Source organism: Scatophagus argus, chromosome 6 (genome assembly GCF_020382885.2).
Source record: "Scatophagus argus isolate fScaArg1 chromosome 6, fScaArg1.pri, whole genome shotgun sequence".
Lineage (NCBI taxonomy): Eukaryota > Metazoa > Chordata > Actinopteri > Scatophagidae > Scatophagus > Scatophagus argus.
The window spans coordinates 17,438,479-17,450,612 of record NC_058498.1 but is presented as its reverse complement, the minus strand read 5'-3'; the positions used below and the strand labels follow the sequence as shown (position 1 = coordinate 17,450,612).

Below are 12,134 nucleotides of genomic sequence, written 5' to 3'. Positions count from 1 at the left end.
TATGAAACGGTCTCCATAGTTCGCCCAGTGGAATGAGTCAGGAGTGAGAAGACTGGATCACACACACACACACACACACACACACACACACACACACACACACACAAAGGCTGATTAGATAGGACGAGAGGCAACAATTTATGTGAAGGGTATTGAAAGAAAGTTTTCAGCAGCAGCATCAGTTTCAGTATTTGCTCCTCTAGGCTCTCATATATGTCTTTTGTTGACAATAATCCAGCAGGTGAAGACAAAATCAAAAAATAATAACAATGTAACCCAGCTGATGTTGAGCCTCACCCATGCTGCACCTCTGAACACCAGATAGTTCACCTTCCACACTGGCCACTGTGGGGTAGAGGCCCTGATTTCTGCATGTACACATTATATATATATATATTTTTTTGGTGTTATATACTTTTGGACTTGCTGTAGAATAGATTATAATAGAATAAAATACAATCAGACTCACTAACAAACAGAACTGACAGAATGACAAGACATGCAGACCTCTTGGTGGGCCCTCTGTGGAGCCGTCATTTGACAGCTGAATGTGCCCTGATATCCCACTGAGGGAGAAACAGGGGATAAGATGAGGGAGGCAACAGTTGCAACAGACATGCCCTGCAGGTTCATAACATGACAGCACTCATTCCTGGCCATCTATTTTTGTCTCAGCACAAAACAACACTGCATGTACAACAGATATAAACACCTTAATTTAAACTTAGCCTTCAACATCAAATCTCCGCTTTTGTAGAAAAGACAGAAGTCAACAAATGACTGTCTGGTCAGCATTCACGGTCTGCTTAAACTGGTAATTGGTGAATTATTTTCAGGTCTTTCTAACAGAAGTATAATTCTCTAAGAAGAAAAAAGACAGTGCTCCTGTTATCAGCCTCTCAAAACTCTGGACAGCCTCTCTGAAGAAATCTGATTTTCCACCACAGAGAATTCTTTGTAACCTGTTCTTTCTCCAGTAGCTGGTAACTGCCTTCGATGTGTCTTTGGTTTTTGCCAGTTTCAGCCAGCTGATTTGTAATAGCTGCCTATTTACACATTCAGCACTGAACAACACTGACATTAATGCGGAGAAGTGTCAGCTGCCTGCGGCCAGCCGAAAACTGTGCTGATGAGAGCGCCAAAACAATAGAGCTGTGGGCTGTAAAACCAAGACAGTTAGCTGAAGAAGGCTAAAACATGATAATTATCTGTGGGTTTATTATCAGAAGCAACCCATTTCACGTAACAGTAGACATGTGATCCCTTGTTAATTCAATCATTGATTCATTTTCTATACCGCTTATCCGTAAGGGAATCTGGAACCGTCTTGCTATGAGGCCACCTTGCGGCTAGACCCTTGTTAATATAAAACATATTAATTATGTAAATATGTTGTCATTAAACTGTTTTGTATTTATTTATCTGAACAATTTCCGCAATATCATCACACTTGATGATTACTTCCATACATTTGGTGAACTGGTGGTGAGTACGACAAATACTTCAAATGATAGCATAATATAAAGTGCATGAAAATAAGGTTTCAGTATGCCCAGGTGCAGGAAATTTCAATTAGAAGAAAGCATCCCCTGAAACTGCTAAATGATTCTTGTAATAACGTAGACGCAGCTCCCTGTTATGCTTTGGCTGATAAGAATCAAACAAAAAAAAAGTGCAACTCAACTCAGTACTCATAAATTGCAAGGGCTTCCATAAAGATCAACAATAAAATCATTGAAATGTTCTCCCCTGGAGAAGCTAAGACTTCAGTCTGATCAGCAGGATATTGAATGCTAGAGTTCATCACCTTGAGTGCAGCCACACAGCACATTTAAATTTTTCTTCTTTTCATGTGAATGTTTACAGGATTATATATTTTTGCAATAAGAAGTTTGGTCAGGATTACTCTCACTGACAAACACAATACAGGAATTCCTATCTGTTGTGTTGCTGTTGTGATTTCCGTGTGTTTTATGTTTCTTTCTCCTCCCGATATTTTCCATCCACCCGGTTCCACTGTGTGCACTGTGACCTAACCACATCTGACATCTGGAGTCAAATGGGTATAAATGCTGTAAAAAGAGGCCTCATGGGATTGCAGACCAACTTGAAATACAACAAACATCTTATTCACATCTAACTAGTTTCAGTGATCCTATCAATTCCCAGTCAACATTAGCCACATAATGATAGATCATTGACTCTGATTAAACACTGTCTCATGCTGCCACAGTATTGTTGTCTTAGTTTACAGCCTAGCAGACAAGTATTTATTTAGCCACATGCAGCAGAGAAGATTGGAAGACCATCCTGCATGGCAGGGTTTTATTAGTCTGACTTCTCCCTTTGTATCTCAGTGTTGCCAGTGGGTCTAATTACGCTGTGTCAACTTTTCTTCTTCACTTCCCCTTTGTCTGCTGCCTCTCCACCTTCCTTATCTATCCTTCCCTTATTTTCATCGTGTTGCCTCTCTCTCTCATAGCTACTTTTCCTATTTATTTTTTTTACTTTTGTTACAGTCTCAGAGAAAAGGGGATGTACTGTACTGCATCACTCTGTTCAAGACCCATGTGTTTGTCACAACAGTCAGTGCTCATGGTGATTGCTGCATGTTGAGGTTGGATTCCTACACATCACGATGGTGACGAACCGCCATTCCATGTGTTCACTATATTAGCATCCTAACATCTGTTAGCATCTGTTGCCTTGCTCATTAACTTGTAGTACATTTATCCACTTGGTCTGAGCAGGATAATTGACAGGCTTCTGTTTGCAAAGCCAGTGGTCGTGTTCAGTGATCTAACGTGGACCCTTCAGTTTCAACTGAAGAAAGAGGGTCTGCTTTTTTGATAGAAATCATTATTGCTTTTCATGACAAGAACAAATATTTTTGTGGGGTTGTGAAGCCATTGAGCAATCGTGTCTTTGTCACTGTACTTGATATGGTGTTATGAGCATAGGATGAGCACTGAAACTTTCCACCACCAGGTGAAAAAGAAGCCAGTGGTGTCATGGCTATCTTGGCACCTGAGATTCAGATGGATCAGTCACAACCAGACAAGAAAAATACAGTGAGAATCCAACTGAACCAAACCCGAACCACATTTAAAGGTGATTTTGGATGCATGTGATCACATGTATGTGATGTGAAGTGAACACATAGACCACGTGAGAGCAACTCTCATTTAACACATTGGTTATATAAACGGAGGAAAATTCCATAATACAGTGCACCTAAATTACAATCTAATTCACTGAGGAGGAAAGTGCCCTGGTGGATGCTAAAATGATTCAGTTTGCTTCAGCTACTTTTATATTATTTTCTTGTATATAAATGGGCATTACCCCCCCCATGCGTGTTCTTTATCAGTAGTCACGTGATTCTGGGAAGTTTGTTGCTATGACACCGAGGATGTCCATAATGTGCTCACAAGGGAGGGAAATGAGGTCACCATTTTCTAGATGAACCATCATCTGCTGGCTGCAAAGAAACATGGGATTTTTATATCAAGTAGAGAAAGAAAACTCTGATCAGAAGTCGTCACTGGATCCACATTTTGCCATTTGTTGTTGCTTTGTGAATGCAGCCAGGCTCATGTGTTATACGGATCTAATATAACAATATAACGTGCAGGTCTCAACAAGGTGAGAGAAACAGACAGCTTGGCTTTACAAACAACCACAGCGGGGCCAAGTCTCTCTCCAAGGAGAAGCTAATTCTCTTGAAGCACAGAGCAACTGCTACATTGTTGTTATTAAACTTGAGGTCACTTAGTAACGCAGATCGGTCATCAGTCTATCGTATCCTGGCCATCAGCTTTATAAATTACGTTAGCCATTCTGCTCTGTCTCCGGTACCTGGAGGACAATACCCACCTCAGTGGAAACGAATCAGATGTGACAGCACACGCCTTGTAATTTGTGATGCTGATGGCCCCTGGCTTCAAACTGAGGGAGCTGGCTTTAAAACATAGGCAGAAGTTATAAATGGATATTCTGGATACAAAGGTGAAAGGATTAAACCACTAGGGGTGGGGGTATGGGATGATGTAACCTGTGCCCATACCCGGGCTCATGTGTGTCTTGTCCGTGTAATGTTCTTCGATGCATCTGTGTGTGTGGGTGGGTGTGTTTGTGCTCTTCCATCTAGATAAGTCCTCCTTTATCCGATCACATGACATGAGGGATAAGTAGACCTGACTCATGGATGGACATTTTTAGCTCACAAGATCACAGGAAATATATCACAGAAATGAGCTCACCAACACCTGTGGCTTTAGGTAAATAGGATTCATGGTCATCTTTTACATGTCAGCAGGTACATAGCTGCCTGGAGACAAAATGAGTTATAGAGCAAAATTCAGGAGCCACTGATTGGGATTATATAAGAATGTCTGTCTTGTTGTACAGGATATGAGGAACATGAGCGGACAGCTAAACTAATTAAGCCTGATTTGAAAGAATGATGCTAGTGGAGACAGTTGTATGGATCTGACTGTGTCTGTCTTTATGCCACACACACACACACACACACACACAGCCAGTTCTAAATTATTGCCCAAGGAGACTTGAAACAAAGTGAATCCTGTCATCCTGATTTGATAAGAACTGAGCAGCATGGAGGAGCCCATGCTGGGCAGCTAGAATGGGACCATATGGAGGCACAAGGCCAGCTCCTATCTGCCAGCTGAGGCTGTTTATGAGACACTCCCATTGCTGTGGCACCAGTTGCTTCTGCCCATCATCAAATGTGCATAAGAAAACATAATACGTATCTTTATGCTTCTAGCAATCCACGAATGTGAGTCTTACCTGGTGCTTCTTAAAACTCATCATCCAAACTGCACATCCTATTTTCTCAGATAGCCTGGGCAAACACTAACATAACCTGCACATTTAGACATAATCTCATTCTCTCTAGAGCATTGGTCTTTCATTCAAGATATGGTTATGTAACAACCTGATTCCTGTTTTGTATTGTTCAAGTTATTGTATTGTTTTTCTTTTGACAATAAAAATAGTGCCATTGAAAACATTTCTTGTGAGAAAATCCTCCTGTTACGGGTCTTCATTAAAGATGCTGTGTACAACAAAACTTTGCCTAGGCAGGTGCTAAGAATCCCATTTAGATCTCAAATTGACTTGAATCTGCATTGAAATTTCCTCCCATATGACTGCACAAATTAGAGTTTAGAAAAAGCCATAGGAAACTTTCTTAGGTTGTGAGACTAGACTTTGCTTAGAGATAAGATCATTTTCAAGTCAAAATGAGGTTTTATAAATAACTACTGAAAGGTGGGTTTCTTCTCAAGTCCTACTTAAGACCAAAATTGATCATAATTCAGTTTCATAAAACATTATTATTATTAAACATATTGATACAATATGGATCTGAACCATCCTGCATTTGTCTGCTGCCCTCCACGTTTTTAGCCTTCCTTTAGTATGACTCTGCGGGACTTCCTGGAGGCGCTCTCCAGGAGGTGTGACTGATGATGAAAGGTGTCCAGAGATGACACATGTTAAATTAGACACACACATACACACACACACACTTGAGAGCACCCACTGATAACCTTGTTTTAATGGCAGGGGAGCCATCCTCCAGCAGCACAGTACAAGCTAAAAGGCGTTGTTGGACATAAGCATTATAACATCGTGCGCAGAACTTTTAAGCTTTAAGCTGTGAATCATGTTCAGCATAATGATAAAAGTGAGGCCTAGTGTGAGTAATGATAGTTTCAGTATATACAGCAATCAGCCACAACATTAAAGCCACTGACAGGTGAAGTGAATAAAACTGATCATCCGTTTACAATACAATGTTCTGCAGGGAAACCTTGCAGTGTTCAGGCAGTCATGTGGATCTCCTTTTGTGTCTCACACATCACCCAGCTAAACATTGCAGACCAAATACACACTCCCAGCTATTCCTGTAAGCAGCCCACACACTCACCAGATCCCAATGCCATTGTGAATCTGCAGGATACACTGCAATAAGCTGAATCCATCCTCCCACATGAATCTTTGGGTGTTGTGCATTGAGGATGAGGCCTCCAGGTTCCTCAGATTCTCCATCAGGTTGGGATCTGGAGATCTGCAGGACTTTGTTATGGTCCTTGAAACATTCCTGAGCTGTTTTCGCAATGTGACAGGGCACATTGTCCAGCTGGGGGGATGCTGCTGCTGACAGGAGGAGCTGTTGCCATTGGCGGGGGTTGGGGATTTAGGTTTGTTGTTATTTACTTCATCTTTCAGTGGTTTTAATGTTGTGGTTGATCAGTGTGCTATTTAGTGATATAAAGCTGCATTATCTTGTGTAGCTTTCTCTAAAGCATTCCTCAGGTTAAAAACCTGTGTGTTAAAAACAACCACACAATGCAAACACAACAGATTAAATCAGCTGGGGTGAGTCATCTCCCATGAGCTCTTTCAGTATCTGTTTTCCCTCTCTCTGGGGGTCTCTTGTTGCCCCCCCTTCCATCTGCCATCTCTCTGGTTCAGTGAAGTGCGAAACTTCATCAGAGCAGCTGTGATAGGGCAAGACAGAGGGGGGCGTAATAGAGGGGTGACAGTGGCAGAGGAAGATGGAGATTGAAAATGGTAAAGGGTAAACAGGGGTGAGTGATCAGGTAAGTCAGTGAGGTTGGAGATCAAAGAAAAGAACAGTTGTACCTCACAATGTCGTGAACCATAAGGTCAAATAGCTCACAATGTGGAAACTTCATCATGGTTTCATGGTCATCCTGTTTTTTTTTTATAAGCGTTTGTTTGTTTGTTTTTACACATACAAATTTCAATACAATTGGCAGATGACTGCAAGAAAAAAAACCAAGCAGATGCAGAAAACAAACAAAGAGAACCGTGCAATTCATCCACCCGCACAGTCCAACTCACCCCTCTGTTTGCTGCTTTAAAATTCATAGAAACTTCACACTTAATCACAGTCAATCGCAGTCAGTCTTTCTTACACTTCAAATATAGGATTTAACGAAATCAGCATTTATGATATGCATGTTATGTATTACGTGTATGTTTTGTATTTTTGACATATCTGGTGACAGCAAATACAAGCATCAATGATTTTCCTGTCAGAGGTTAGCTGGAAGTGACTGTTCCAGGTACTGAGGCATCTGTTTCCTCAGTTCTCAAATGTAGAAATATAGAACACATCACATACTGTTTCCCTTGTGAGGGGTCTGCTGTACACAACAATGGCTATGTGCTAGAACAGCAATTGTAGCAAATACAAAAGCTGTCACCGTGCTGTATTTAGGCTGAATCACCACTGTGTTCTATCAACTGTGATAGACTGCTGAAAATTAGATGTTAATATTTATGGACCTGTAACAGATTAGAGGATAGAAACAGACATAAAAAGATTGGTTTCATTCTTATCGACGTGTTATGTGATGGGGTACTTTATTTGTGTTTAAAATGCCTGAAATATCATTAACTACTGTCAAGTGTTAGATAGAGGTGGACAGATAATGGCAGTGAAGACAGGCAGAGAGGAGGATAAAGAAGAGGCTGTGGACATAATGATCACTGTGAGTTTATTGTCTCTGTCCTCTCCCAGGCAGGAATCTGACTAATTATTACCTGACACTGGAGCAGTCACCCTCACACACATACGGCCCTCCGCTAGTGGAGGACAGACTAGTTAGTTACACAGCTGTAAATCTGAAACAGGCAGCAGCCGGGCAGTACAATCTCACTTTATAAGGCAGCACTGGTGCTGAGGAGGGTGAAACAATTTGTAAAAAAATAGCACTAAAAATAAATAAATAAGTCTTGCACCCATAATGTGTACTTTCATAATTCTAACTCTGGAAAAAAAAACACAGTGAGATCATATAAAAGAATCTTAATTGTTTATAAGTAATAATGGATATTGATATAATGAATATAAATCTGGATGTTCAGAAGTTCAAAAACATTCATTAAGATGTCCTTCAACCTGCACTCATACCTGCATATAGCCTGCACATTCATGCTTTTAGCAGGAATAATGGTAATATGTTGCCCCTCTTAGCTGCCACTCTTAGCTGCCACTATTACATGCCACTAACTTATCTTAAAACATAGCAGAAAGTCATTTCCAGCTGTGATGAGCAGTGGGTTTTCTTTCGTCATTTCTGAAATTGTTTACATGCTCTTAATCTTTCATGCCAAGAGACATTATCTGTCACCTTTTCTGTTATTTTGCTTCATGACCAGCAGCCTTTGGCAAGTGGAAATGGGAGGTTTAGAACGATGTCGACGATAATCTTTCACTTTCAGTTATTTTAATCACTCTCCTTATCTCACCAACATATCATGTTGGAAAGGTGGAAATTAGGCAAACTGAGAGGGAGGGGGTGGGAAATGTGGCTATTTTGGTCTTCCCGTGTTAGAAAAATGGAAGCCCTTCTAATTTTCAGTGGAGTATTCATCTCTCACGTAATACAAGGATGCTTCACAGCTGCATGTTATATACAGTAACATGCTGTTTTTCACTGGCTGGCATTACTGGATAAATTTAGCCTGTACTTTACTTTCATTGTATCTGTTGCAGGGCGGTTGCTTTGTTGCATCATATTCAGCAGTTCATACATTATATTCATACGGTATGTGGACATATCTTTGTTGCACAGACATTACAGCATGTACCACTAAACTCTTTCCATATTGAGTTATTTCTTTTAAATATGCTGGTGCAGGAAAAATGAGAACTGATACATTTTATTGTTTTTATGGCCCTTAAATTATTTATTATCTTTGTTGTATTCATTTTCCACTGCAGTGTCCCCATTTCCCCACAGGGACCATTAAAGTTTCATTTTACCTTATCTCATGTGTAGGTAAACAGACTCATTAAGCAGGTTGTGATCACAGTTGAGCAGTGCTACAATGAAGGTGACACTCCACAGGAGCACATCACACTCAGCATGGGGAAATCAGCTCTCTCTCTCTCAGGGGAAAGGCTGTTGGCTGCTGCATGGTGGGGACTACAGGTGCAACAGTAGCTAATACTCATAATACCCTGTTTTTCTCTGCAGCTGAACACACGCCTACACGTATATTTTTTTCAAAATCAAGAGCACAGTTATGTCTGTGTATAACCTTCCTTTTTTGGAAGCTATTTGGTGTTGAAGCTTTCAGCAAAGGCCTTGCTCATTTACATGCAAAAATGACTTGGTTACATGGTTTGTAAATCAGGAATTTCTGGTAAATAAATTCTTGATTAACGTAATAAGCATGCTAGGACCTGGTGAGTGAAAAGAAAAGCAGTATGTGGCATTCAGCAGCCATCTGTCTTTAGTCCGTGGTGAGATGTGTGCTGCTCTCTTGTGGTAGAGCCTCCTGACCAGCATTAGCAGCTGCTGAGAGCTGTACACGTTCATGTTAAAGATCAGTAGTAAGTGCCTGTTCAGCAGCAGCACTGTTACTGTGATGGCAGCAGTCCTCGAGCAACCAACAACTACACCATGCAATTGGGATTTTTTTTATTTGCTAAAATTGGCAACAAATAAATTGTACCATCCTCATGTAGAATAAATTTGGCTTAATAAAAACCCTTGAAGAAACTCTGGTACTGCTGAGTGCAGTGAGCACAGAGTAAACCCTGTGGATCGAGGTGAACTTTCCAAAGATCAACTTGTCACAGTGACTCAGGAAACATCCCTGAGGTGAGCCGTGGGTGACAGCTGCTGCCGCTCCACTGGCACAGGTAAATGCCAGAAACCCCACTTGGATTCACACACACACGCACGCACACACACACACAGTCTTGTTTCCATCACTTTTGGGGACATCACATAGACTTCCATTAATTTCCTGGAGGCTTAACCACCACCTAACCATTACAATAAACATTACTTGCTTAATCCTAACCTTAACCTCAATCTAACAATCTAACCTTGAAGCAAGTCTTCACCCTAATATTTAATGATTTACGTTGCGTTTGTGTTTTGTCTCCATAAATAAGGCGGGTTCTCACAATGTGGCTGTGTAAAGAGATTTTTGTACCCACAACTACAGGAACATGTGTCCACATGGTCCACATACACACACACACACACACACACACACACATGCTCACACTCACACACACACACATACATTGGTGTGTCTTAAAAGAACCTAAAAGGAACACAGGCAGGCTTAGCATTAGTCACACTATCAGCACAGAGAATAGAGATGAATGAAACAGCATGAAAGCATGCGTACTTTTTCATGCGTTTTATTTTTAAAACATTCAAACACACAAGGGTGCAGGATAACTTAGAGATTGAGACACAGTCTTACTGTAATTGTTCATCTGAAACAGACCAATAAGAGAAGTGATGTTTGTGTTGCTTTCTGGAATATGGATAGAGCTTAGTAACAATTGCGAGACAATTGTTACTCAGGGCAAAAGGGCAAAATACAGTGTTATTATTACACAAAAGACCATAAACACTCTCAAAATGTACTTCATGTGGGTGTTTATTTGCATGTGTATGCACATCTAAATGTCTACTGTGTGAATTCACTGTTTGTGCTAGTGTCTAGTGTGTCATATTTTGCTTTTAGCAGGACTGTAGTTTTTTTCACATGATGTGATGAGAAAAAGCCCAAATAATCCTGACATGCAGAAAGACACACACACACATGCACACACACACACACACACACACACACACACACACACACACACACACACACACACACACACACACACACACATTTAAACTCAAATAAAGAGATCCTTTTTGGAGAGGTAACAATTTGAGGCCAAGTGACCCTGTTGAGTCACTGCTGCTTAGAAGCACAACATTGATTTTGTGCATTGATCCTCCTTCTCTCATCTGCTCTCAGTGAGCTGTACCATTTTTTAAACAGTCATTAAGAGGGCAGACACAAATATTGAATCACATATCAGTAGCTTTTTAACTCTTATTTCACTCTTATTTCTGTATGAGAAATTTTTACTGGAAAAGAAATTTAAAAAATCCAGTCTTGTTTTCCAGGTTTTCTTATTGCAATGCATTACTAAGGACTACCACCAGGTGTCTGTAGAGGACAAGGGGTGTGTGGGTGATGTTACAGAATCAGAACCCAAATGAAGAAAGCTGACTTATGATTTTCACTTGACCTGCTCCTCCTTTCATTTTCACCTCTCTCTCTTTCTCTCTCTCACACACACACAAACACACACACACATACAGCCCTGCATACTAGATACAGCAGCATTAGTCACACTGTCGCCCTGCAGAAAGCAGCCAGAGGAAGCAAAGAGGAACAAGTTCAGACCGAACATGTGTGAACGTTAGTTTACAAATGTCATAACTCACTCAGAAAACACATCAGTGTCAGATTGTGTCCATGTACACACAGATATACGTGAGCTACTGTGAATGTCATAGGTTAGTTCATCACCCACATGTTCTGAGTTCATGACCACGCTTCCCAGAAGATGCTAAAGTTTGTTATGAGTAGAGGTTGACATATAGGAAGTCTTAAAAACCAACTGGAGTCAGCCTTTCTTGCTGAAGCAGACATGAATACTACTAAGGCTTGTAAGCAGACCAATTTAGCTCTCTGGTAAATACATTCTTACTATGGGTCATGTAATAACCAAACATTATCTTGGAAATGTTTGCTGTATCTTGTAGTGAACAGGCATGGGGACTCCTAATACTCAGAAAGGTTTATATACTGAGCGAAAACTTCCCTGTGGAGATCAATAGAGCATAACTTAATGCTGGTCTGCTGTCAGGCTGCAGAAATTACATTTTGATTCACATTACAGATACTTCAAATGCAGAGTGTTACTGTTGGTGGGCAAATGAGTATTTGTTTTGTTTTGTTTTGTTATCGAGAACACCAGTGACTCCCTGAACAAAAATGACACTGTCACTAACAATTTTGATGTGTGTGTGTGACAGTAAGGAGGAGGCTGCGGCTATCGAAACAGAGCTACTGAGGGACTACAGATTTGGACAACAGCAGCTGATAGAGATCTGGGGACAAGCATGCGCCCTTGCTATAACTAAGGTGTGTACGTCTTCCATTTTCCAGATCTCTGTTGTTCTTAGTCTGTATGTCTTTGTTTGTACCTTCAAGTTCTGCTTTTCTTTCCTGCTTGCTTGTTGTCCATACTTTAATGC

At 40.7% G+C, this 12,134-nt stretch overlaps 1 protein-coding gene across 1 annotated transcript in view; it reads left to right on the top strand.

Annotated features, from left to right (window-relative positions):
- Positions 1–12,134, top strand: part of yjefn3 (YjeF N-terminal domain containing 3) — a 40,483-nt gene that overhangs the window by 16,246 nt on the left and 12,103 nt on the right. Inside the window, exon 2 of the mRNA XM_046390912.1 lies at positions 11,913–12,021. Coding sequence (XP_046246868.1) covers positions 11,913–12,021 — 109 coding nt within the window. The remainder of the gene's footprint in view (positions 1–11,912; positions 12,022–12,134) is intronic.